The sequence below is a fragment of the Passer montanus genome, unplaced genomic scaffold (genome assembly GCF_014805655.1).
Source record: "Passer montanus isolate IOZ18808 unplaced genomic scaffold, ASM1480565v1 scaffold2, whole genome shotgun sequence".
Lineage (NCBI taxonomy): Eukaryota > Metazoa > Chordata > Aves > Passeriformes > Passeridae > Passer > Passer montanus.
In genome coordinates, this window is record NW_024366591.1 from 22437478 (window position 1) to 22464851 (window position 27374).

Below are 27374 nucleotides of genomic sequence, written 5' to 3' on the forward strand. Positions count from 1 at the left end.
CACATACACACAAAATGCTCCCTCTTCCCTTCTCCTCCTTCCTCAAACAGCTGCGTAGAAAAGTGACATATCTTGTTTTCCATTCATTTTTGAGAAAGAAACACTGTCATTTATCTTTTAAATATCTGAGAGTTTTTGTAGAATTTATGAAGGTCATGTAAAAGCCTTCTTGAAGAGGTAGATCAAACTTTAAGAAAAAAACCCCTTGAATTTTGGTTTGTTGCACTTTGTGACCCTCACTTTATTTATGCTGCAGAAGGAAGAGGCCCATGTGAATTAGGTGTGTACAGATGCTGAAGCAGTGCCCTGGAGAAGTAATTAAACTTTGCCAGAGAACTAATTTCTATTTCTGGAAGGAAAGACTATAGATCTTTTGAAACAACTTTCTTTCTGCCCCTGCCGTCCTGCAGAGAGCCTGCATCACTCACTGATGCTTTTTGCGGCAGCTCCTGGGCTCTTTCCCATTTAACTCTGCTTCAGGCACTGACTCACCGCAGCGGCTGCGGGAGCTGCCCTTTGCGGCTCGCCCGTCCCGAAGGAGTTAACGGGGTTTATGACACAGTCCGTGTAACGCTGGGGATGGATGGGGAGCGCACGCCCCTCTCCTCCCGCAGCCCGCGCTCCGCGGGGCAGCGCCAGCCCCGTGCCGCGGGCATGTCCGCCCGCAGCCCGGCCCCTGTCTGTCTGTCCGTCCGTCCGTCCGTGCACGTGAGGGGAGAGGAGCGAGGGGAGGCGAGGCCGTCACGCTCGTAGGAAGTGCCGGCAGCCGGCGCGAAGTGCGAGAGAAAACTCTGCCAACTCTCGGGCTGCTGCGGGCGGACAGACCACCTCGCATAATGCCATCCTTTGATGAGGTTTTGAAGGAGGCCGGGGAATTTGGAAGATTTCAAAAGAGAGTCTTTTTCCTCCTTAGCCAGACGGGCATCACTTTTTCTTCCCTGTTCGCCAGCGTAGTTTTCCTTGGGCGAGCACCAGGCAGCTTCTGGTGCAGGATCCCCGGGGCAGCGGAACTGAGCGAGCGATGCGGCTGGAGCCTGGAAGAGGAGCGGAACCTCACGGTACTGCCCCTGCACCTGGGCAACCAGTCCGTCACTGGGGAGTGCGAGAGGCTGGATGTCACCTGGGACACCTCTGCCAGCTGTGCCAGCCCGCTGGCCCGCTCTGGCAATGGCAGCTCGGGCAGGCTGCCCCTCGCCCCTTGCCACCAAGGCTGGGTGTATGAGCAGCCCCGCTCGTCCATTGTCAGCGAGGTAAGGAAACACCCACCCTCTGACCGCCGCTGTCTATCCCGCTGCATTGCAGCAGTAAAATGGGATTGCCAGCGGTTGCTGCTTTGCCGGCTGGTTTTCCTTTCCAAGTGTATTTAATTTTGAGTCACAAGCAAATCCAGGCAATAAGTATGTCCAACTGCTGGCACGACGCTTTTAGGGAAAGGTGAACTGGTATGAAAGGTGGCTGTTCAAAGTCAAGAGCCCATACAAAGTCGAGTACCCTGCAGAGATATTGCTCTGTCTGTAGAGGAATGTCAGATTAAAACAAAAAGAGTTAAATCCTTGCAGCTGAGGCTTCAGGTGCTCAGTTTCAGGGCAGCAGCTTTGGTGGTGTGAATTCCAAGTGTACTCTATGACCAGGATCAATGTAGATTATCTCTTCTCTGTATTTCCAGTATTGAACATGTAAGTTTGCAGGTAATAAAAAACAACAGGTGGCAGACTGCCTATCTGAGATCTGGCAGGAGTCAGCAGAAGTGATTGTGCTTACTAAAGAAAAAAACCCCCAAAAAACAAACACACATTCTTGTCCAAAGCTAATATTCAGCTTTTCCTGAATATCGGTGTCAGAGAACAGCAGGCTGTTATCACTAGTGGTAAGCACTTGCAAATGCAGTGATTTTTTAATGAGGCTGTGAAAGGCCAGTGAAGATGCTTTCCTAGGAGATCCTTTGTGTAATCTGTAATCATGCCATGGGTGTGTTGTGGTCTGGCTCCAAAATACAGTCTGCACACTAGGAGTGTGTATTTTAGGGTCATTCTGACAGCAATTGTCACTCATGCAGTGATGAAAATCCAAAGTGTGCTTAGAGGGATTGGCTCAGAAATAATCAAGGAGCACTGCAAAATGTGCAATTGAGGGCTCTGGTTCCTTCCTGTCTCGTGAGCCTCCTGATGTGCTCTTTAATTCAGTGCTTGCACTGGAGCTGTGTGCTCCAAAACAGGGAGCAGAGCACAGCAGGCAAAGCCCTGAGCAAACACTGGCACAGGAGATGCTTATTCCATCCTTCCAATTCAGCATCCTTCTCTCATCCATCTGGAGCTGCTGTATCCTCTGCCAGGCCTCGGGCTGTCCTGAGCAGCAGCTTTGTTCCCTGAGTGTGCAACCTGAGCAGCTTTAGGCAGGATCTGTGCCCAGGAGAAGAGAAATCAGAGCACCCGACTGGCCCTCGAGCAAAGGTTCAGAGCTGTGAAATCAAGGCTGCTCCGAGGGCTGCAAATGGCATGCAGGGAGTTGGTGTCAAACTTTGGTCCCTAATAATGATGTGTCTCTGCCCACGTTGGCAGAGGAAGGCAGGGCTGGGTGGACAGGGAGGGCACAAATTGTGCCTGGGAGCTGCAGCCTGGCTCTGGAGCAATCCCTAGGACATGGAGTGGGTGGGAAGTTTATACTGCTGCCTCCAAGGTACCTCTGCTGGGAGACTGAGAGGAGTTAGACCTTAAAAACAAAAATATAGAGACTCCTTTATTCTTTTGTCCCTTGTTTTTCCCCTTCAGCCTTGCTGTAGGTGAAGGCACATGGGCTGTATCCCTAAGATCACGCTCAGAGTCCATTTATGGCAGCACTTTGTGTGTCTAACAGAGTCACTGTGACTTTCCAGCAGCAATGGGTACAGCTGTGGGAAAAGGAAACCAGTATTTGTCTTGCAGCAATAAATGGGAGTGAAAGGTTCAATGTTCTCAGGCAAATACCTCATCCATCTTCACTTTCTCGCTCTTCTCTGCTGAGGAGAGCTTTCAGGGCCAGAGAAGGGAGCAGGGATGAAGGGATGATTGGGCAGGCACTCCCACCTGTGCTCTCAAAGGTGCTTATTGGGAAAACCCTGGAGTAACAGTCTGTAAGGCTGGGACTATCCCCTGTGCCAGGGCAGCAGGTCCTGCCACTGGTGTCACTTTGACTCCTAGAGACGCTCTCGCTGGCCAGGTCCACCTCAGATGGGGGCTGCTGGGCTGTGACCTGTGCGACTTGGAACCTCTTCCCAGTTTTGCAACATTTTCTGGGCAAATCATATCCCACGAGGCTCAATTTCTTAATCTAAAAAGGAGGCTTCTGGCATGCAAGTCCTGACTCAATTGCTCTGATATCAGCTATTAAAAGGGGCTTGATAGCTTATTAATGAGTTATATATCCAGCAAAGACAATTTATATCCCAGATTTAATTTAGTCTCTTTTCACCCAGCTGAGTCTCTAACTCAATTTAGGCTTTGTTTAATTAGCTCACCAAAAACTTATTTTCTTACCCATCTACTTGTAAATGCTTCATTTTGTCCATGATTGCAGAAATGTTTCCTTCAGTTAAAGACTTCTGGCATGTCTTGTTGAATCAGCAGTGGAAGTGACCAGGGAGACAAAGTCAAAAGGAGGAGTTGCAAAACAGTCTCAGGATGTGTGTTCAGGGAGAAAGAGAGAGGATGGGGGGAAAAGTCAGTGTACTGAAGGAGTTCTTCCAGGCTCATGGCAAGCACAGGTCCAGTGTGGATTTGCAGTGTGGCAGAGGATTCAGAGGGTAAAAGCAGGCATATAAAACCTTCTCTTTGGATAGATGTCATATCACACAGGAGGTCTGGCAGCCAAAGCACAGGCTATTGCAGTAAGTTCTGAGCACCCTTCAGAAGCTAAATCACGTGGCTGATTTGTGAGGAGTTGTGAAACAAATGGCTCTGTGGTACCTGACTTCACTGCTCGTGTTCCTCACTGGCCATTCTCTCACCTTAGATGGTTGTCTTATGCAAAGGTGTTCACTGTAGCATCAGCAGAAGGAAGCAAAGGAAAACAGGGGAGTGTGGATTGATACAAAGCACACACTTCTTTGTAAGTGCTACTTGGGGTGCCTGCTGCATCACCTGCTGCTGCAGGACTCCAAAGTCTCAGTGAAGTTCTGGGAGAATGTACAGGACTTTCCTCCTTCAGCATTTGAGGAGAAGAGCAAATTATATTAAGAAATCACCACAGGAGCCACACATGGCAAAGCCAGTAACCTTGTTCTGCTAAAGATTCCCTCTTAAGATCTTTTGGGGTCCAGTGGGCTCTAAGAACAGGTCCCTACCTCTGCAGTGACATGGCCAAGGGTCTCTGTGCTCCATTGCTTTAGGTCAGGCTTTTCTGTGAGGGCAATCCAGATTTGAAAAAGTTGTCACTGGTGCTGCACACACAAACCTGCACTGTGTTAGAGCTGAGCAAACAAGACCTGCGTTGACATAAAGGTTTCAAGATATCATTTTGAGACGTAGCTGTGTTGAGGTGGTGGAGCTGTGCAGAGGACATTGGCCCAGTGCAATCAGCTCTGGTTTAATTGAGTGTGTCTTGCCTATCTCCCTGTGAATCTGTATCAGCAGCAGGATGGGAATGCAGTGGCTATTGAGATTTTTCTTGGAGAGGGAAGATGACAGGGTAAATAATCAAGGTAAATCAATTCCTGACTCACACCAGCTGGTGCCATCTGAAATGATGCTGGTCCCAGAAGGTGGCTGGCACTGCTAAGGAGGGAGGGCTGGTGACAGCAGCAGCTCCTCAGAGGGAGGAGGGAAGGGAAGGGAAGGACTGTGCAGCAGATGGAGATGGAGAAACAACTGATGTGCTGGGAGGTTGCAGTGGACTGGGGGAGGTTACAGCCTCATGCTCTGGCCCAGGGGTCTGGAGGGGAGCCCAGGTCACCCCCGGACCTCTGTAGCACTTGAAACAGAAAGTGTTTTGCCTGCCAGGTCCTGCTGGGGGAGCCTTGTGAAGGACCCATGTATCCAGGACATGCAGAAGTCAATAAACCTAACTTTTCCAGGAAACTGTCCTGAAGATGGGGTCACTGACCTTTAAGACTGCTGGGCTTTGGCACTACGCACTGTTATCCCTGAGAGACAAATCAAGCACTTTGTGACAGAATGGCTGGAAATATTGTGCAAAGTAAGAACCATTTTCTTCAGACATTTTTGTCATTGGTGACTCCTCGAGGCATAGGTACAAGTTACAATAGCGACTACAAAGAAATGGCCTGAGGTGGAGGAGGAAAGGAAGAGGGAGATCTGTGTGGTCAGCAGCAGCTACAGCACAGATGGGGGCATATTTTAGGCAGCCTTTGTTGGCAGGAGTAGAGCAGAAGGTATTGTTGGCCAGGGGCTATGTACAAATCACAAATGGGATGGGACTGCTGAGGAATATGTCTTTACCTATTTTATTTTCCAGCATCAGTCTCATTACATGGTTATGACAATGGGAAGATGCCATCAGCTCACATCCCAGGCAGCAGACCAGGGACTTAATGTTACAACTTACTTTAAAAGATTTTTGACCAATCACACAAAGTAAAAGCAGATTGACAGCAGTTCCATCCAACCACTATAAGCACACGTACCTTCAGTTAAAACAATGCTTGCTTATTTCGAATAATTTGTAAGCTTTTAAAACACAATGCACAGAGCTCCATTATTAAGCTTAGAACTTCCTAATATCTCACTAGATATACTTTTCTGCAGCTTAGGGAGTTATTCTAGTCAAGCATTAATACACAGACCATTGTTCTATTTGTTCTTACTTTTCTACCTACATAATTTTTCTGCTAAGCATATGTATGGCTACTGCTTAGCTCTAATCACAGTTCTGCTGTCTCTGAGGCCTGTCTTTGGTAGCTTTCTCAAAACTCTCTGATTTTATGGATTCCCACAGAAGGGACAGATTTCAATACGTCCTGTCTGCAGCAAATCTTCACACTGTAGAGGATGCCATTCTGAGCCCTAACAATACTTTGTTGCGGAAGTGTGAGGTCTGAGGTGGACAAATGATCATCTGAGCACAGCCTATTGCACCTGCTGGGAATCAATCTTCTTACTTCTCTGCTTGCCAGCCATCTCGGAAAATACCAGACAACATTCTTCCAGAGAAACCTGGAAGAAAAAAAATAATGTTTGTCTCCTGGTTTTTAGTCCCTCAGTGAAGGAGATAACGTGTCAGTCAAACTCAGGGTGGAAAAAGCACAGCTGATCCTTATGCTATCCTCCTCCAAGGGAATAAACAACTCAATTTACCCTCAAATTGTTGATCTAGTGTGACTGTTGTTATTGGCATAGCAGTATATCCTGTCTTATTTTCACTGTCATGGTGGGATTAATATTCATTAGGGGAGGGAAAAGGGGAAAGAGCACACAAAGAGCAGAGGAAGCAGCAAGTGCTGAATTTCTTGTGAAATTCTGACTAAGATTTCTCTGTATGAGAAGAGCTGGAGCAGTTGCTTGCAGGGGTTATGCCAGTGGGGCTGTGTTTCTTCCACTGCCATCAAACCTTGGTACTAGTTGAGAGTTCAATTTTTATTCTTATTATTTTGAGGACAGTTGCTGGTTTTCCGCCATTAGGTGATGAAGACTTTCTCTACCCCCTTCTTGCTTTGTCCTTGAAGAGACAGAGAAAAAGGAGAAGTACAGAAAAGGCTTTTTGTTCTAGGACACTCAACAGGTGATCCCAGTGGCATGGACACAAAGTTCATGGTTTTTTGGTCATGCACAGGAGAGGAGGGAAGCTTACAAAGCTTTCAAAACTAACCTGTCCCTCAGGCTCTGAGCCCCAGTGCCCTGGCAGCACTGGGGCTGACTCCTCTTGTCTTGGTAAGTGCTCAGCTTGGAACAAGACACAGAGAAGGACAGCTGCTTCATCCCTGAGCATTCTGCCAGAAGCTTTAACAGAAAGCAAAAAAGAAGATAACTTCTCCCTTTCCACTGCATGCACTTGCAGAGGGGTTTGATGCAGTAAGGATGTAGGAAAGATAGCAGTTTGAAAGGCCAGTGGACAAGAGAAGAGGAGAACTGCCCAGCAACAACTAAGGAACATGTAGCAACAGTCAGCATCTCCCCAGGTCTCCTTAAACTATGAATATCTCATGGAACCATTTGTCACTGGCAGTGAAAGGGTAAACCAAACTCTTTTTGGTCACTTGTATGAATGCCATTTAAAATGTGTGCCGGGGCTCTGGACATGCTGCTGCAGTTGGGCTGGGGAATCACTGTAGCATTCTTTATTGACCCTAGAGTTTAATCCTTTGTTTGTAATTTAATTGTAACAGGCAGTAAAGCTCTTCAAAACTCCTCCCCAAAGGTGCTACATTTTGAGGAGCTTTTAATGGCATGTTGTGATTTAAAACAATGTATTTCTACAGGGATATGTCTGCTGAAGTGAATAAAGGTCAGTCAAGTACCAAGAATTACAAGTTTGTGGTTAGTCTGCAGGTCAAACTGAAATGGGAAGTGTTGGCCTTGTTCCGAAGCCATGAAGAAAGGAGAAGTTGCCACAGTTCCATATTTCCCAGTCATTAGTCATGTACAAGTTCATCCAGTTGCCACTCCTTCTTACAGTGATTGCACTTCTAATGAGCTACAGGGAGCCAGGGCAAAGCCTCTCCCTTCTCCCAGAGAGATCTCACTTAGGTGGTTTGCTGCTCCTTTACAGATCAGTGAAGCACCCAGCACCGTTCCTTCCAGTCACAGCACTGCTCTTGTAAATCTGAGCATCTCCTTGGTGTCCAAGGCAATATTCATGGCAGGGATGTATTTCCAGCCAGCAGTGGCTGGCTGCATGGACTGCAAGGCTGGCAGGGAGGACAGAACTGTTTTTTCCATCTGTTAAGGACACTGTAGAGGAATGTCTGGAAGGAGCTGGTTCCTGTCTGTGCTGGCAGCACCTTATTTCTGCTTACAATGGCAGCTCATTGTCAAGGCTAAGAGAGAAGCAGTGAGGAAATGGATTGTCTCCCAATTTGGGCAGTTTTTTAACCAGCTCCCTAAATGGAAAGGGTGTGTGTTCAGGTGCATGGTGGCTTGTGTCCTACAATAATGGATAGAAATCCTGCAGGTGGGGCCAGGACTGAATGCAGAGGTGAGTTTCAGGGCTGTGCTGGGTGCCTGCACTAGTGCAGTGAGGGGCTTGGCTGAGAGCACAGCAAAGCCAGGAGGAGGATGTGCCCTCAGCTGGGGCTGGCCAGCTGAGCTAGGTCACTTGCTTGGTGATTACCTTGAGGAACCCGCTCCAACAGGGCCTGTTGGGGTGTAGCCAGCCCTGTACAGAACAACAAATAGACTTAAGGTCAGGGGAAGAAAACCCTAAGGCTTTACCTCACATTTTCATATCCTTCTCTCCCCGCCCTCTGGCACTGCAATAAATGCTTCAGCATTTTCAGAAGTGCAACCATCAGCCTGTGCATGGACAGGTGTATGAATGTTCAGAAAGGGAGAGGAGGCACCACTCCCCTACCTTCTGTGGGGGCTGCTAGCAAGGAGCGTGGGAGGTGTTTGGGAGGGGGTCATACAGGAGGACTAAGGACTACCTGGAGGCAGTCTCAAAACCTGGGTAAACCGTTGCAGATGATTTTAGTCCATGGGATGCATACAGGGATAACTTTCATGGCCAACCAAACCAGGTCACAGCTGGAGCAGTGAAGTGGGTCTGACAGGCAGCCTGGATAAAGAAAAGGTCTCTGTGGGGCGTTCAATTCTCTTTTAAAGGTTACATTCCCCTCTAAAGGTTATGTTTGCAAATGAAAAACAAGACATTAGCAGTGTGATGACTTCAATGCTAGGTGCTACGGTCAAGCAAACTGAAGTGCTTATCTGTATCAGAATTTATTGAAATACTTAGAAAGTGACAAAGAGCAGGGCTAACTTAGGAGAACAGTTAGCATACTGTTACTAATCTTTACAAAGATCCTGTAGTTCCTTGGAAGTTTCCTGTATGGTACTGCTTCCCAGAAAATATACAATATTTCACTATGGTGTTTGTGTAGAGGTAGTTTCAGCTGCTATATAAATAATAGGAAATTGCTGTACTGATGAAAGAATCCTCTCTGTTAAAGATACTTCCCCTTCCTTTCTGACATGTATTTGTTCTTCTGCCTTCTTTCATGATAGTTTATTCCTTGCTTGTTTACAGCAAAAAGAGATAAAATAATTAAAAAAAACCTAACATTTTTTTCCACTTTTTGAAAAGGGGTTAAGGAGAGTCCCAGCATCTGTCATCAGCACAGGGAATTGCATTGTGATTCTAAAAAATCTTCTTTTAATGGCCATTCTCATAAATCCCCACTGTTTTCCAAAGATACATATTTTGATACAATTTGCTAGCATTGCCATAGCTTCAAAAAGCAAGAGGATAAGCAGCATTTGAAATCTGAAAGTGCTGCTCCATGTTCAGTCTAATTTAGGAAAGCATTGCAATTGCCATTGAAGTATGACAGCTGAGAGCAGGCTTTATTCTTTCAGAGGTTTCTGCAGCTCTTGCTCAAGATTTACAGAAGTGGAAGCCAGGTGCTCACAGCTTGACTTGGCTGACAGGCGGCCAGTCAGGCTCCCTGGAGTAATGGGATTGGCATCAAAACCATGACTTTGTTTCAAGTCAGTGGAGGTGGGATATCTATCAAGTTGGAGACCTGTGAGGTGCCCCTTATATGTCCTGTGTGATCTGAGACCTCTGAGATCTCAGGCCCAGATAATACTGTGGGCATTACAGCATGCAAACGGGCTGGGATGGAGCTCGGGCCCATGACACATTTTAGGGTCTGGAGAACTGTGAATGGCTGAAGAGGCTGCTGTCTCTCTAGCCCACCCTGTGGCCACTCTGCTCAAGCAGAGTGCTTGAGCATTGGTGTTGTCATGTGCTGGTGAGCACAGACGTGGCACACTGTGTGTGCTTCAGCAACCAGCACCTTGCTGACAATTAAAAAATTTCTTATAGCTCACATCTGAAAGCAAAAGGGTCTGTCTAGATCAATGCTGGCAGCTGCTGTTGTCTGTGGCTTCCTTTGGTCCTGAGGCTCATTGTTGCAAAGATTAGTCCAGGCATGGATTGAAACCTCCCAAATCCCATATGGTCTGCAGTGGTTAAATTTCTTTATTCTCCACGAACAACTGAAGTAATTTCCCATGCCATGCTGCTGGGCATGCAGAATTACTTCAGTCTTAGTTTAATTCTAGTTTTAGTTGCTAGTCCCTTCCCTCCTCTCAACCACCTTCCCTTTCCCTTGGCTTTCTCTCATCCCCACCCCCATCCCTGCTAGTAGTACTAGGGAGTTATGGATGCTGTAGTATAAGGAATAGAAAAGTCTGGGAAAGCTTCAGCAAGAAAATACATATTCAGTGTATCTGCAATTGACCTGAGATCTGTTTTCAGTCTCCTTGGAGACTACATGTTTTTGCTTTTATCTAGAAGGCATGAAGAAGAATAGATAATAGAAACTAAAAGAATAATTACAGAAACTAATAGATTTCTGTAAGATGCTGTTTTCACTGGCAAGAGCTGTGGACCCTTATTCTGCACCAGACAAAGTCAGGACTTTGTCTTGGCCCCATATTTAACAGTGGTGTTTGCAGAAGAGAGATTTGCTTTCCAAATCTGGACAATTGATGCATGAAAGGCAGCATCCTCTTGGCAAGGACAAGCTCTCCCTGTTCATGACCACTTTAAGAGTGCTTCCACTATTGCTTGTTATTGAGCAAGGAAATTTGAGCTTCCCCTTCCCCCTCCTTTCCCCTTCCCATGTGGACCAATGCAGTTCTGCAATGCTTTACCCTGAGGGTGGCAAATGACCCAGCTGGGTGTTCATGCTCTCCCTTGTTCCCACAGTATGATCTTGTGTGTGGCAGTGCCTGGATGGTGGATCTCTCACAGGCCATCCTCAATCTGGGGTTCCTGGCTGGAGCATTCATCTTGGGCTATGCTGCTGACAGGTACAGTATGAGTTCTGCTGTCCTTTGGTTTGCTGGGAAATGAAACCACTCTCAGCAACACCTGCAATAGGCATGTGTCAACATTTTGCAGGTTTAATTCTATTGGGATATAATATCCCCAAACTGAGTTAACAAAACCCAGCCAATGTAATCTTTGCTTTGATCTGGGCTGGAAACTTTATGCAGTTGTACTTACTGGTCCTGTTTGGAGCTTAAAATGCCATGAAATGAGCTTTCCTTGTGGTTTCCAAAGTTTTCTGTGTACCTCTGGACCCAGAAAGAGCAGAAAGACACAGAAACAAAAAGGAAGCATTCAGAGGAGATTTCTGACTGATGTTTACTGAAGGATATTTAATAGGAACCATTGGTGATTTCCACTTTCTTTTCCTGTTTCAACAGATACGGCAGAATCCCCATCTACCTGCTCTCCTGCCTTGGGGTTGGGATATGTGGTATCATAGTGGCATTTTCACCAAATTTTACTGTATTTTTGATCTTCCGTTTTCTCCAAGGCATGTTTGGCAAGGGAACCTGGATGACATGCTACGTGATTGGTGAGAGCTGTTACCCTGTTTTTTCACTTGGTTAGGGAAAGTGAGGAATTTTTGAAAGACAATGACCCTGGCTGCATCTTGCTTGTCATACTATTTTTTTCTTGGGAACAAAGCACTGGCCCTGGAGTAAGCAGACAAAGAGTAACCCAAATCCATCCTGGTTAATGCATTTGTCCTCCAATGATTAAGAGGTGAGGGAATGGATTATTTATATATAAGGTTTTTGTTATTACATAGAAGATTACCAGGATGATAAAAAATCTACAGAGCAAGCCCCAAACAAACTGGATACACAAACAGGGACATGGTTTATTTTGGCAGGCTGATGTCTTAGACAGATGCTCAGAGGAGTTAGCTGCCTCTCCTCACTGGGAGGACAGCTTGGCTGGCTGCTTTCATTCTTTAGCTTAGTGCCAGGCTGGACACCAGGGTTCATATTAGGATTATTATTTTCCTGAAATGGGAAAAGAAAGGAAAGCTTTGTTATAAATAGCATCAAAGCAGCAGGGACACAGAATCTTTGGTAGATTATAATTTATCAGTCTATAGTCTATAGCAATGAATCTCCTTGCACAGCAAGCTTCCTTTTGATGAGGAAAGGGTATTGTTGTGGTGTCTGCCAGGTTCAGTAAGGCAGTCATAAAGCAGATATTGAGGAAGGCATCCTGCAAGAGACGCGATGTCAGAGTTACTTAAAAATAAAACCAGCCATTTGGTGATCTACTGTTATAACCCAAAACATATTGATAACATCATTATATAGGGGAAAAAGCTTGTAGCATTGCTGTTCTCTATGAGGTCTGTGACAAGTGTTAAAAATTTCTGGTGGAACTTAGATGAATGACAGCAGAACTGCAACCAGACATAAACGCTCACAGTGAGACCTGGGAGCATTGTGGTGATCTGTGTGCAAACATACCAGTCTAGCCCTTTTAGCATCTAAAGCCCAAAAGAACCTTGTTTTTCTGGGCTAAGTTACACTGCTGAGCAGCTCCTGTCCAAGATCCAGGGAAAGCACCAGAAGCTGCTTTTCCTCTTACTTCCATGCACATGGCTTAATTTTAAACTGAGATCTTATCTTGAGACTTTGGCAAGTGCTCTAACCAGCAATATGTTTTATGACAGACCCAGGGCTTCCTTAAAATGGCCAAGCTTTAACAGAAAGGAATGTTTTTCAATGCTCAGATCAGGCTGCCTGACTTTAGGGAAAGATTCAGAGATCCTGAGAACCTCAGGAACACTGTATTATTGCAGGCCTAAGCAAGGTGCCTAACTCTTGGATACAGTGATTCCTTCCAAATCCCTTTAGGGATTGACTTTTATCTCTTGGGATCACCCAGAGTATTTGCCAACTTAACGTCTTTTAAAAAACGTACATATACAGATCATAGGTTTGTTTGCACCAGGAGGGTGGTTGCTATTAATGCATTCCCAAAGCCCTTAATCTGTGTTTCAGGCTGCCCAATAACCTCCCTTTGCTTTTGCATACAATCCAGCTCTTTTGGGGGCAGTGCTAATCAGCTATCCTTAGGCAAGAGAATTGCCCCTGAGCTATGCAGAGGTGATGGATACTCAATAAAAATGGTCACACTGTCATATCTCTCTGCATTGACAGCCAAACCAAACCATTGTTGCTTGTAAATTGGTGCCTCCTTTAGCAAAATAAATAAATAACTAAATAAATTTAAAATAAAATGTTTTCTGTGTGTTGCAAACCAAGGTAATACTCTCTGCTTTTACTCTGAAGGTGTTGTAGTGGAGACCATTTTGGAACAAACAGGAGATGCTTCTTCATGCGTTGCTCACCTCAGTTGTGGATGTCATGGCCATGGGATATTGCCTGAAAAATGAGCACAGATTCAGAGCTAACAGACACACTCACAAAATAAAAAATTCATAAAATGATTTTAAAAAAACCCCAAACAACAAAAAGTAAAACTTTCCTAAAAAATAAACAAACCAGACTGGATCATGCCTGACCCTCAGAGCAACCAGCATGATATGGTTAAACTCTCTCCCCCACAGATGCCTTGTCCATATTACCTGCTGTGAGCAGCCTCTCCCTGAAGGACGCCCTTGTCTGGGGCATGTGCCAAAACTGCACCAGGGAGAGTGCTAAGGATTTCCCACCAAGCAGGATCATGATGCAGTCTCAAACCCCTGTTGTGGCCCTATGTGATTCAGTAGCAAATGTGCAGTCAGAAACCCCTCTGGCTGGAGAAGGGTGGGTGAGTTGATGAGGAGACTTCACTTGTGTTTGCCCTGGACAGCCTCAATGACATGCCTGCACTGCTGAACACAAAATGCTGGGCTAGACAGAACTGTGGCCTGATACAGCATAGCCTTCCTTATATTTCACCTCTAAGAATTTATTTTCAACTTGGGTGTGTTTCTGTGTTATTTATTGTGGCTTTGTCTCTGCTCAGTGACAGAGATCGTTGGTTCCGATCAGCGGATGGTTGGAATTCTGATTCAGATATTCTTTACCCTGGGAATTATAATTCTCCCTGGAATTGCATACTTGATTCCCACCTGGCAGGGGATCCAGCTGGCCATTTCACTGCCCAACTTCCTCTTCCTGCTCTACTATTGGTAATGTTGCAGTCATTGCTCTTGTCATTATTGCTATTGCTGTTTGAGCACCTTGGGAGTCCTGCTGTGGCTCCAAGTCTCCAAGTGGGAGATGTAGGTTAGGAAGAAGATATTTGCACATTACTGTCTTTGTAATTTGTGATTACTTTTTAGTGAATCACAGACATATATTACTCTAGTTTTTCTGCCCATAGTTTGCCTCTCTGATCAGCCACAACTGGGCCTTCACATAACCCTGCGCTGTTTATAAAGTTAACTTGACCAAAGTTGTTTGTTTTCCATGAGCCATGAGACCCCACTTCTGCTTCCCATTACCTACTTAGGTAAAGTTTGACCTTGCCCTCAGGTCCCCTGAGCTGGGCAGTACAGCTGATGAGAAAGCAGAGCTCTAAGCTGTGGTAAACACCTGTCTCAGTGCAGCCATCCTGTGGGATGGATCCAGAGAGTCAGCACCCAGGGAGCCTCCTCCTGAACACTGCTTCCTTAAACACTGCCTGCTGTGAGCCTTAAAACAGTGAATCATCTTAACCCTAGGCTAGCAGAAACTGAAGCACCCATCAGTGGTATTGCTTTGTGTTCAGTTTATAAAAGAAGTATATGTTTGTGTGTGTGTGTATCCTACAGTGATACAGCCAGAAGCTTCCTGAACTGCCTGTATGTGTTACTCTATGTGTTTAGTGTTGGCTTTCATTGTTGCTGTTCTGCAGGAACCTTCTTTGCTTGTTGGTTATACTTTTGACAACCAATGTGCAGATACAATATTAAAATTTCTGATTTTTCAGCTTTGCAGAGTATTGATGTAGTCTTTTTTCTTCTTTCTTGCCCACTAGGATCAAATATTTTACAGAAGGCTGACTGGAAAAGCAGTCCTCAAAAGAGTTTTTGTGTCCCAAAGACTGAAAAAAAATCTGTGTTTTGTGTTAACACAGGGTAAAAGATAAAAGACTTTGGTTTACTTATGATGTTACAAGGTGAAAGCCTTATTTACATCTTTTGTGTTCTTACAGGGTGGTTCCTGAATCTCCACGTTGGCTCCTGACACGCAAAAAGGGAGAGAAGGCATTGAAAATCATGCGCAACATTGCAAAACACAATGGGAAATTTCTCTCACCCCATTACTCAGAGGTACAGTCATGTGTTTGAGCTAGAGGTTGTTTCTAAGCTTTCTTAAGCTTTGGAAGTTCAGTGATGTTAAGATGCATTCTCTTTAAGGGATGGACAACACTCTTGAAGAGTCACACCTGAACAGTTTGTTGTCAGCCACACAGCTACTTTGTTAATTGCAAAATGGGAAAAGTGAACTGGCTGGAAGTATATGGGCTGAAAAAGAAAAGTTTGCAAAACAAGGAATCTGGTCCTTCTTTTGTACCACTCCTACTTTAAAAACTTGTGGGAAATATCAGAAACTAACCTGAGGGGTAATGGTATTTCATGGCAGTTGCCATTTTATGTGAGTGGAGATAGTATGATCCACTTTCCTGACTCCTCTTCTAGAAGTTCCTTTTACAACTTTAACAGAAATTGAAATTAGATTTTCAGTATAAATTTGCTTCAATCTCAACAGGGAGAAATTGCACTGCAAAGTTCACAACTGAGGAAGGTCTCTCTGAGATCACTATTCAGAAAGTGTTAGGATGATAAGTGTTAGACTTACAGTCCTTTGACCAGCAGCTGTGAGAGAACTTGAAAGGACTGATGCATTTAATGCAAATAATGCTGTTGTGACATTGCAGCATCTGGCTTGTCCTGTGTTGGTAGCAAGAGCTACCTCAGCTCTGGCTCTCAGAGCATGGTTAGTGCAGCATTGGCCTTATGGTTCAGTGAGAATGGGTGTGGTTAACCAGAGTGATCATTAAAGTCCCTTTCAACCCAAGACATTCCATGAGTCCTGTGCTGGGTGCAGCACTCCAGGTGTGGTCTCACAAGGGCAAAGCAGAGGAGCAGAATCCCCTCCCTCATTCTGCTGGCCATGCTGCTTTGGATGCAGCCCAGGATACAATTGGCTCTCTGGGATCCAAGTGCACATTGCTGGGTCATGTCCAGCTCTCACCCACCAGAACCCCCCAAGTCCTTCCAGGCATGGCTGCTCTTGGTCTGTTCATTCCCAGCCTGTGTTGATACCAGGGTCTGCATGGACCCATGTGCAGAACCTTGTTAAACCCCTTGTTAAACCACATGAGATTATGAAAGGACCTGGAGCTGTTGGAGCGAGTCCAGAGGAGGGCTGTGAAATGATCAGAGGGCAGGAGCACCTCTCCAGAGGAAAGGCTGAGAAAGCTGGGGTTGTTCAGCCCAAAAAAGTGAAGTTTCCAGGGAGACCTTAGAGCTGCCTTCCAGTACCTAAGGGAGAGTTGCAAGAGAGCTGGAAAGGGACTTTTGTCAGGGACATGAAGGAATGGCTTCAAACTGTGAGAGGGCAGGTTCAGATTAGATATTAAGAAGAAAATCTGCACTGTGAGATTGATGAGGCACTGGAACAGATTTCCCAGAGAAGCTGTAAAAGCCCCATCCTGGATAGTGCTCAAGGCCAGGCTGGACAAGGCTTTGAGCAAGCTGGCCTAATAGATAGTGGCCCTGCTCATGGCAAGGGAGCTGGAACTACATGAACTCTAGTGTCCCTTCCAACCCAAACCTTTCTATGATTCTATGAATCTAGAGTCTTTTGCTGGGGCATATACACCGTTGTGTTTCCCACATCCCACATGGAATTATGCAGTGCCAAGGTGCCCCAAGTCATGCAGCAGGAAGTTTGTGCTTCTGGAGCTTCCTCTCCACGTTCAGCTCTGCATTCCTACACCCACTTCCTCTCTAAACATCAGAATTTTCAAAGCATCATGTCTGAAAGATGTGTCCTTCCTTGTTTTTTGTTTTAAGTTGTATTTATTTTTTTTTCCAAAAGTATCCATGCTCATGACCTTAAGCCACACACAGCTGCAACAGTTTAACCTCCACACAACCAGATTTCCAGATTTGTACTGGATCTGTTCCTAGAATCTTTTTAATATAGAATCTCTGTCATCCTTTTGCTGTGCCCAGGGGAAAGAGAGCATCTCCAGGAAGTGCCTGGGTAGTGGATCAAGGGTATTTCTCACATTAACTGACATCATACTTCTCTTAAGCAGCTCCAGAATTTCAGACTAAGTGCTGCAGGCACAGGAAGAAGTGAGAGGCATTATTCCTCAATGCACTTGGGCTCAGATTTTCCAGTATGTCTGTATTGATTTCATCAGCCAAGTCTCTTACACGGCTCTGGACGTTGCAGCTTTGGGTTTTTGTTGGCATGCAGAAACCACAGATGACCTTTATATGAAAAAGGATAAACATTTGTTGCTTTTGCTTTGTGAGTTACGACACTGGCGTAGGTCAACCCCAACCAGAACTTATAAAATTCATTCTAAATTATAAACTCTTTTTTTCCTAGTTGCTCATATTTATCCTATCATGGAGAGTTTTTCCAAACTAATTTTCTAATTCTTGGTTTCTGTCCAAAACCAGAATGAACTGCAACCCTCTGAGTAGAGCTGCTTCTTAAGAGAATTGTGGATCAAACCCTGTCACTTTATCTACAGATTTTTTCCTACCCTATAGAACATATCTAGACATATATATTTCTTGCATCATTAAATTACATATGTAAATATTATATACATCCATGCATGTATAAGCCTGCATGGCCCATGAAGAATTAAGCATGTGTAGAACTATGTACACAAAAATAATTGTGAGAAAACTGATACGTAATTTTTCTGGAACATGAAAATGTGAGGGAAGTTATAAAGGGCTCATCCAGGGCTTTCAAATAGTGTATCTTTGGAAACATGGGCCCTGTCACTGAATTCCTGACTGCACTGGTGTGAATAGCAAAGCTCTCCTTGACTTCAAAGAACAAAAAGAGGATTTTTCCCCTGCAAAGTGTTGACTCTCCATAGTGCTTTTTTTCTTCATCTGTGAAAAAGTGCTCAGTCACGCTGGGGGTTATTTTGACTTTATTAAGACATGAAAATACAAGTGGCAGTTGTGCTGAATTTATCTTTAGTCCTCTGGAAATCTAAAACCATATTTGCACAAAGTCACAACTGATGGCTGGCAGCCTGTTCTTATAAACAGCAGACATGGCAGCTTTATAACCATATTATGAGAGTCCAAGAGCAGTGCAGAAACCCAGCAACTCAGCCTGCCTCACTAAGGACTCTGGCATGCAGCACAAGTGGCAGTGCTTTGAAGAAAACTTTTGGCTCTGGTTATAGAAGACAAGTAAGAGGGAGTAGAAAGGAAGTTCAAACAAGTGTGGGGTTTCTCTGTCTTACTTACAAAGCTTTGTGTCAGTCAGTTACAAAAAAGTCATGTGTGAATACATCCAGCCAAATCTCACTGAAAAGCAGCTGTGCAACCTTATGATATAATAAAACAAATAAAGGGTGAAAGCTTTGGGCTCAGCCCTGGCTGAGCTCAGGCAATGCCTTTGGCTTTACCTGTGTTCTCATCATGGATCTGCATGTTACCTCGAGCTTCTTTGTCTTTTCACTCCTGTGTCCCCTCTGGCAGGGGCTCCTGCACTCTGTGAGCAGCCGGTGCTGTGGCAATAGAGAGGGGTTTGCTCCTCTCTTTGCTCCTCCTCTTAGGCCTCCTCTCGGAGGAGTCAATAATGGAGAGTTAAAACAGCACGACTACCTGAAATCCTTCTGAAAATGGCACAGCAGGTTTAACCCCATGTTCCCCACAGCTGCTTTGAGAGCTGATAGCAATCCCAGCTGTGGCTGCCAGTTCTTGGGCAGTATCATCTTTGGTGCCTGCCTAAAACTGCCTCTGCCTTATCTTCCTCGTGTCTTCCTCACTTGCCAAATGACCATATGAACAAAGGGTTTTCACCTGGCTTGGTTCAAAACTGCTGGCCAGATTTAAAAACAGCCTCGATCAATGTAACTAATCTCTTTTTGTCCCTGCTAATATTCTGGCTCTGTACTATCTACAGCAATGGACTTCAACGGGTAAACACAGGACTGTGTGAAATCCTGCTCTTTTCTGTTAGCGTTAAACCTTCTAACCAGTCATTTCATTGAGTGGCCCATTGTGGTTGTATTGGAGGTAGCTGAGAACAGATTAATTATACTTTGTAGGCAGTTTAATTATACTTTGTAGGCAGCATGAGAACCATTAATTCATACTTAGCAGGTTATTTTTTTCAGGGTAAAAGCCACGTTCAGCACAGCGCGTATGTATTTTAGGACACTATGAATCTCAATGGCTGAATATTTCGTAGCACCCAAGCACTGACACAGATCTCCTCTCTCTCACTCCCCTTTTCTTCCTGCTGCCCAGCTTCCTGCCAGTGATGTTCCCAAACCCATTGCTCACTGATCAGCCCCTCTCTCCCTGCTTCCCTAGTCCACTCTTTTGCCCTGTATCCTTCTCCCTGCCACCCCTGGCAGAAGGCAATTTTGTGCCCAGTGGCCCTGGTGTGACAATGATTGCTTGTTACCTTCCAAGAAAATCTAGGTCAACAAGGAGGAAATAATTTTTCCGTTCTCAAGTTAAGATTAGGGATTTTTAAAATTGATTTTTGCACAATCATTATTAAGGAAAGTCCACAGCCATGTCCAGTTATTAGCTCTTCCAACACCTGTGAACTGCTCTGGAGTGCAATGAGCAGCAAACTGCCTTGTCAGCACCTTTGCTCACTGGACTGTAATATTGCTGAACACTTTATTCACACAGAAGCTCTGTCCCAGTGCCTGCCTGACTGCTGACAGCTGACTGCTGCTCACTTGTCTCCTCAGATCACTGTTAGCAACGAGGAGGTCAGCAACCCCTCCTTTCTGGACCTGGTGAGGACTCCCCAGATGAGGAGGAACACTCTCATCCTGATGTACGCCTGGTGAGTGCCCATGTCATCCAGCTGGGTGGTGGGTCTTGAGGAAAGATTCCCTTGTGACTTTTAGGGTCTCTCCAGCTGCTTGCAATCATTAGTTTGCCTCTCAACACTTTTTTCCCTCTCCCGTTTAGGTTCACAAGTGCCCTTATCTACCAAGGGCTTGTCATGCGCCTGGGAATTATCGGGGGAAACCTCTACCTAGACTTCTTCATCTCAGCGGTTGTGGAACTGCCCTCTGCTTTCCTGATCATAGTGACAATCGATCGCATTGGCCGGCGCCTGCCCTTTGCCATGGGCAACATCGCGGCGAGCATCGCCTGCCTCATCACTGCCTTCCTGCCAGAAGGTGATGCCCTTCCCTGGGACGGGCTCTTCAGGTCCATGGCTTCCCTCTGAGCAAAGATAATCAGCCACACAGAGCTGCAGATAAAAGTAAAAGCATCTGGTGATACGGGCAGCACCCAGTCACGGAACAGCACACCTTTGCATGCAGCACAACACCTTATTTCCCTGGCACATGGAATACCCATATCTTTCAGGGGTTGTGAACAACAGATGGGAGTAACCTTAGAGAAAATGCACATAAAGGCCCTGCACTCTCTGTAAAGGCAAATGCAAGGGAAAAATATACAAACGTAATGGGAAAATACATTCCCTGACCTGGAGCACACTTAGTGATGTAAGAAGTCAGTGATTTTGGTGAGTCATTTTGGTAAGTCTTTTCCTTTACAAATAAAACAATGCAAACTACAACACAATGTAGGGGCTGTGGTTGGCATCACAGAACTTGTTGCCTTGCCCTCACTCTCCCAGGGGTTTGAACAATGCTAAGAGGCTGGGAGAAAGATATGGCTTTTGATTAAGCCATTCTTATCAGTTTCAAGGACACAGAAAAGGTCTGATATTGCACAAAGGCTTCCCAGCACTTCTCTCCTTTCTTTAAATTGTTTTCCCTACCATGGTTCTTTGGAGGGTTTTAAAATGATTTTTGTTGGGCTTTTTTTGTTTTTTTTTTGTTTTTTTTTTTTTTTTTTTTTTTTTTTTTTTTTTTTTTTTTTTTTTATCCCTAGGGAGGCATTTGGAGGTGCTTTGAATTGTATATAACCATAGGATTATGCTTTGCCTTAGTGTAGCTGGGAACCAGCAGCTCAATGGACATCAGAAAGGTTTATTCCTCCCCAGAACTGCTCCTATCAGAGTGAGGGACAGTCCCGGCCATCCTAAGAGGTTTTAGTTTCTCAAGGTATATCATGGGGCTGCCAACAGCCTTCTCTCAGTAGGAAAGGACAGTCTTGGGATTGGAGAGGGACAGTCCTGGCCATCCTAAGAGGTTTTAGTTTCTCAAGGTATACCATGGGGCTCTCTCAGTAGGAAAGGACAGCCTTGGGATTAAGATACTTGCAGTTGGACACTTGAGGTCCAAGTCCTGCTTTAAAGAAGTCTGTTTATACAGATGGAAAAAACCGCAGCTCTCAGCTGTGAGCCCCATCACACTGTGTTGCTCACACAATTCCAGTCCCCTGGCAGAGGGCGGATCCACATGGACGTCACCATCACCTTGGGAGTCTGATGGACTGAAGGGATGCCATGGAGATGATGTGGATTTGTTTTGTTCTTTCCAGCCTTTGTTTTTCTTATATGTTTTTGAAAACAGAACTCTTCAGGGCAAGAGCAGTGTCTTGCAACATGGGATGAAGTTTGATGGTGATTTGTTTGGTTGTTTTGGAAGGGAAATAAACCCAAGTGTCTCATTTTTGGTTCAGAGAAAACTGAAATGTTTTCTTGTTCTTCCGCTGAAGGTTTGAAAAAACACAATCACTGCCAGAACCCTCTCCAGTGGCAGAGCTCCCCTTTGTGCCAAGTTCAGGCTTGTTGTTTCACTCACCTCCCTGCCTGCCTAGTCATGGTTAGACCATGCAGGAGGCTGTCCTCTCCCAAGAGCGTGGCAGAAATGCTTGTCACATTTCTTGTCACGCACTTCCAGAAAGCACCGACATCTCCAGAGAGGGGTTGCTCACAATGAGAGGGGCAGCTCTGCCCTGCTGCGTGTGGGTGGCCACTGCATCCCTGCTGATGCACAAGGGCTTCCTGCTGATGTATTCAGGGCAGTGGCTGCTCACTGGAGCTTGGGTGGAGCTGGGAGACCCAACGGGGCAGTGTCAGCTACAGCCTATGCCAGGTATGATGGAAGGGGAGGATGACCAGGACTAGCATAATTAGGAGTTTGTCTAATGTGCAGTGGCTAGAAAAATCAGAAAGGGTAGGTGGACTGCTCTAGGGAGAATGATTTCACTGCAGCCTTGCTGGAGGTTTCTAAGAGATGTGTAGGTGTGGCACTTAGGGACATAGTTTAGTGGTGGAGTAGCAGGGTTGGGTAAATGGTTGGACTCAATGGTCCTAAAAGTCTTTTACAATCTAAGTGATTCTATGATTCTGTGCAGCTTTAGAGGTGCTTTCCTTGTGGTCAGAAGGCTTTGGGAGGTGACTCAGCAGTGTTTCTTACAGCATAATAAAATACAGAAAAATACTCCTTCCTGGAGCACAATCTGGATGTGCTTTCTGGAGCACAAGTTTATGATGGCTATTCTCCCACCCATACTGTTATGCCCCACCAGCATCTTGAATCAACCAGTTCTAGTGATTTCCAATTCTCCAAAGCAGCCTCACATGACATTTGAAAGCAATAAATGCCAGTACAGATTGATACCTACTGCAGTGGCCTTTCAGTTTGATTTGCAGTGTTCCTGTGGTATAATTTCTGCCGACAGGGTCTGGGGCTCTCAGAAATGCTTTGCTGGTGTGGCAGAGCACACTTCAGCAGAAGTGTTTCTTTTTGTATGAACAGATATCCCATGGCTCAAAACAACAGTGGCCACGCTGGGAAGACTGAGCATCACAATAGCTTTTGAAGTTGTCTATCTAGTGAACAGTGAATTGTACCCTACAACACTGAGGTACGTCAAAAGCTCCCAGGAATCTTTCAGCTTTTCCATGTGCTTTTCAACATTTCCTATTTCACTGTCCTTTGGTTAAACTTGGTTGTCTCCAGCGTTTCCCACTCTGAATAGCCACTGCTTAATGTGGATGGCATATACTGAAGAGATAATTTTGGAGCTAAGTCTACATTCTACTCTTTAAACTGCTGGTTATTCTGTTTGGTAGTGCCTCCCTAATATCTGGTACTTTTTGTCTTTTGCAGAAACTTTGGTGTTTCCCTGTGTTCAAGTCTGTGTGATCTTGGTGGGATCATAGCCCCATTCCTGCTTTTCCGATTAGCAGCCATTTGGTTGGAGCTACCTCTAGTTATTTTCAGTAAGATTTAATTTACAATATACTTTTGGTTGCAATATCCTTCTCCTAACAGAGCTTTTCTTCTGGGGTAAAAGTATTGGCCTCACCTCCCCTGCAGAGCAGTGCTTCTCCACCTTTATGTCTAGAGCAAGAGGCTGAATGGCAAATGGGTGAAAAGTGAGTTCTCTGCAGTGTGGAAGAGCTCAGGTCTGCTTAGGTAACTCTGCTGAAGGAGCAGAAAAGCAACTATGTGAAGTGCTTTAAGACTGAAAAAGCTTTCAGCTAGGTTGTGTAATTGCATGGGAGTCTGTGGCTAAACCAGACTTCTAGGAGGTAGATGTGACTGGAAAAAATCAAAATGAAAAGGATAGAATAAGAGGGGAAATTTGCACCAGTGACAACTTTAGCTGAAAACAAAATTGGAAAGACAAAAGATGTTTTAAGAGATTACCATTATTTTGAGAAAATACATAGATAGAAGTACAGTGTTCACATTGTCTAATTATTAAATTCTGCTGCTTCTGAGGGACATATGAATTCCCTCTGTCTTAAGTAAACAGCTACAAAATCAGAGGGGATCAGAGTGAACACGCAGGGAACATTTGAATTTTTGCTCCAGCCCTTCTATTTTTGACTTAATACATTATGTGAATTAGATCTATGCAGGAAATTATTCCAAAATATCCATTCCTAATTCAGATTGTATCTGAATGCTGTTCCCCAAGGAGGAGTTTTTATTCTGAACCACATAATTTACTTTGGCCGTGGATAAAGAAGAGAGTATTCAGGAAAATCTCAGTGGTTTCAGGGAACACAGAAGCATGTACATGACAGAACCCTTTGAGAAAAGACAGATTTGTTCTACATGAGAAATATCACCCTGGTTCCCATGCTGTTTTCATACATTTGCCCACATGCACTTATCTCAGGTTTTTGACCTCTAATATCTCCCTTTGTGGAGATCAGGCTGCAAATGAGCTCCTAGCCCTCAAGTGTTTTTTTAATAGGGTAAATTCGTGTAATATAGAGGTATTTGATTAGAATAGGTTTATCAGAAATAGCTGACTCAATCTGAATAAACTTCTCAGTGGATAAATGCTGAAAATAAAAACAGTAACAATGTCCTTATTGCTTTTGTATTTCTTCAATGTCCATTGTAGGTATTCTTGCAGCTGTCTGTGGCCTCCTAGTATTGCTTTTACCAGAGACAAAGGGAATTTCATTACCAGAGACTGTGGAGGATGTGGAGCAGCTTCCAAGGTATGAGATGTATTTTCTTACTTATACTTGGGTGAGGTTTCCTGAGGATGTTCTCCTCCATACTGTCATAAAATATTGACATTTCCCAGTGTCAAAGTAAATTCCCTAGTTGGGTTGATGCTATGAGCAGGTGGTATTTTTCTCAACAGAAACCTGAACTTTGCAATATCCCTAAGGAAAGCCATTAAAAAATGTATGGTGGTAAAACCTGTATTTTTCTCATAGAGACACAAAGCTGTCCTATGCATCTCTGGAAGCAAAAAGCAACAGTGCACAAGAGAGCTGCTGCAAAGCATAGCCTGTAACTCTCTGCTTGAGAAAACCAACCATTACCTCAGTCAAAACATCCTGTGAAGGAGGGCCCATTATCATGGATGCAATCCCACAATTTGTGAAGTCATTTAAAAATCACATATGAGATGGATTTATAGCTGAAGAGCTGTAGGCACAGCTTTCCCACTCCTGGCACAGAGCAAGCCACACTGCCCTGCAGATAAGTAGGGAATATTTGCACCTTGGCTAAATAATTTGAGGTGCCTAGTGCTATAAATGAGTTTCAAGGAGAGGCTTTGAATATTACATTAACGACTTTTGCCTGATTCAATGTACAAACAAAAGAAAAAGGAAATTTTCTATGGAAAAAAAGTTTCAGCACTGCAGCTTGGACTACAATTTAAACTACATATTTTCCCGATTTTTCACACTTATACTCCTCTCCCCTTCTGTTTCAGCAGTCATTTTGGAAAATGTGGCAAGAAACGGAGACACCGGGACACCAACTCTTATATTTGACTTTTGAAGGACAGCACTGAGTTAAAACTTTGTTCCCATACTGGGAATATGTTCTCCACCTGCCACGGCTTCAAAATTTGCTGCAGAATATGGATTAAACTTCATGTTTTCCTTGTATGCACAAGGACATTTAATACAAGTAGTGTATTTTTCTATTAATATGGAATAAATACTTTTTTTTTTTTTCTGAGTACACTGTTTGCAAGAAGGGACTGTGGTTTTCCACAGAGAACAGAACAGCTTTAAAAATATGGAATGTCCAGCTCAGTGACCTTGTATTTATTTCTGTATCTATTTGAGACTTTTGTTTATTGTTTTGTTAGGATTTACATTTGTGTGGGAAGGATTTAAATGGTAGTGCTTGTTTAGATGACCTTGAGGAGGAGAGGATGACTGTGTTAACCTGTCCTCCTGTGCCCCTGAAGAATTTGGACCAATAGAAGTTATGATGGCTGAAGAAGGCAGGCACTGATCAGGGTGACTCTTTCCCTGGTTGAGAGGGATGGAAATCAGCAGTGTGCATTGCGAGAACCTCTCTCTGGTCTGATTGCCATCCACAGGGACCCTTTTCAATAAGAGCCCTTCTTCCCTCCTTGTTCAAGGGCTTTCTGAAATGTGGAAGCAGTCTTCCTCACCTTTCCAGGGCTTTATGTAGGTGCCATTCCTGCACAGGGCATTAGCTCTGCAGGACAGATTGTCCTGCTGCCCATTAGTGCCTTTCCCAGCCACAGCTGGGGTTCATGTGACACCCGCTTCAGCCTGCTCTCCTCTCTTGAATGCTTTTTCAAACACCTCTTTCAAGAGCATGCTGATTTTTTCCTTTGCAAATTATGCTCTCTACCCATCCCTACAAACCAAATTCCTTCATCCTTACCACTGCCAAGATGACCTGCAATTTCTGCATTCTGTTCATTATCACTATTTGTCATCTTTCTGTCTTGGGGACAATTTTTGTGAGTTCTTGACAGAGATGTTAAGCTGTCTTGGGCAGGGATGAGCCAGGAGCTTTGGTTATGAAGGGAAGTAAGTGTTAATTGATCCTTTGAAGCTGACATGCAACAGAATAACTCTCTGGCTCTGTAAGCAGATTCCGGGGACAGACTGCCTTTCCTTTCTCCTGTATGACCTTTGTCAAGAATTGTGTCCTGGCCACTGACTGATAAACAATACACTCCTTGCAGGGAAGGACTTGAAAAGATGTGGCATTCAAAAGGTATCCTGTAACCAACAGAGAAATAAATAAAGCAAGTCAGTGAGATGTTGTAAAGTACCTTATAAGCTCACAAAAAAACCCCAACCCGTTTGGCACAAACAAATATAGGACTGAGTTTGGAAGGTTCATACCACAAATCAGTAGCACTGTGGTACAGTCAGTGAAAATTAATGACCACTGCTCCAGTCTTACCATCCTAGGAGCCCAGCAGGATTTCCAATAGTGAAGAATATGCTGTGTTTTTCAGCAATTCCCAACTCTCCCTGCCTTTTCCCAGCAACTGCCTTTACCGCCAGCCCTTCTGGAGGAAAACAGGACCTTTAATAATAATCCCAGCCTAATGTTTGCACACTTTAGGCAGTTAGTGATAAAGGCCTGTCTTTCAAGGCTGTTTCTAACTTTGAGGCACAGTAGAGGTCAAAGGTATGCTTAGCAAAAGTCAGTAATGACTTAGAGATATGAAACGAAATTAACATCTCACAATGTATACAGCTAATCTAGAAGACACCTCACAAAAGTGGAGCTACTGCTACAAGGAGAAAACTTCTCCTAGACCAATACAATCTTCTGTAGATAGCTGAGGGCAATAGGCCAAGGCAGGCTGGCAGACACCAGCCCTGAACTGGAAGCTCTGGGCTTGCACGGGCCAGATACTGTGTCTCACTGCAGGCCCCCAGCCCAAAAGTCAGCTCGGCCAGCCCCACCTTGAAGGCACCTTGGAGAACCAGGGTGAAGTGATCACATGTGATGCTGGATGAGCTGAACCACCCTCTTCCATTTATTGTTTTTTCTTTGTGATTTTTTTTTTAATTGGTGTCTTAAGCGCTTTAGAA

At 44.7% G+C, this 27374-nt stretch overlaps 1 protein-coding gene across 2 annotated transcripts; it reads left to right on the forward strand.

Moving 5' to 3' along the window:
* Positions 1 to 593: 593 nt before the first annotated feature.
* On the forward strand, positions 594 to 25521 carry LOC120501341 (solute carrier family 22 member 3-like). Of its 2 annotated transcripts, none has more exons than XM_039707478.1 (11): positions 594 to 1250; positions 10864 to 10967; positions 11367 to 11521; positions 13948 to 14113; positions 15121 to 15238; positions 19891 to 19988; positions 20117 to 20331; positions 22831 to 22939; positions 23185 to 23297; positions 24437 to 24536; positions 25268 to 25521. In XM_039707478.1, exons 1-11 carry the CDS (start codon positions 837 to 839, stop codon positions 25326 to 25328), a joined length of 1653 nt encoding a protein of 550 aa, XP_039563412.1. In that variant the 5' UTR covers positions 594 to 836; the 3' UTR covers positions 25329 to 25521. The 2 variants fall into 2 exon arrangements, with proteins under 2 accessions (XP_039563412.1, XP_039563413.1); XM_039707479.1 differs by having other exon boundaries at positions 25271 to 25521.
* Positions 25522 to 27374: the final 1853 nt, after the last annotated feature.

Coding starts and splice junctions, on each gene's coding strand:
- LOC120501341 (XM_039707478.1), top strand. CDS start 837: ATGCCATCCTTTGATGAGGTTTTGAAGGAGGCCGGGGAATTTGGAAGA. Junction 15,239..19,890: donor TCTCACCCCATTACTCAGAG/GTACAGTCATGT, acceptor TTGTCTCCTCAG/ATCACTGTTAGCAACGAGGA. Junction 20,332..22,830: donor CACTGCCTTCCTGCCAGAAG/GTGATGCCCTTC, acceptor TTGTATGAACAG/ATATCCCATGGCTCAAAACA.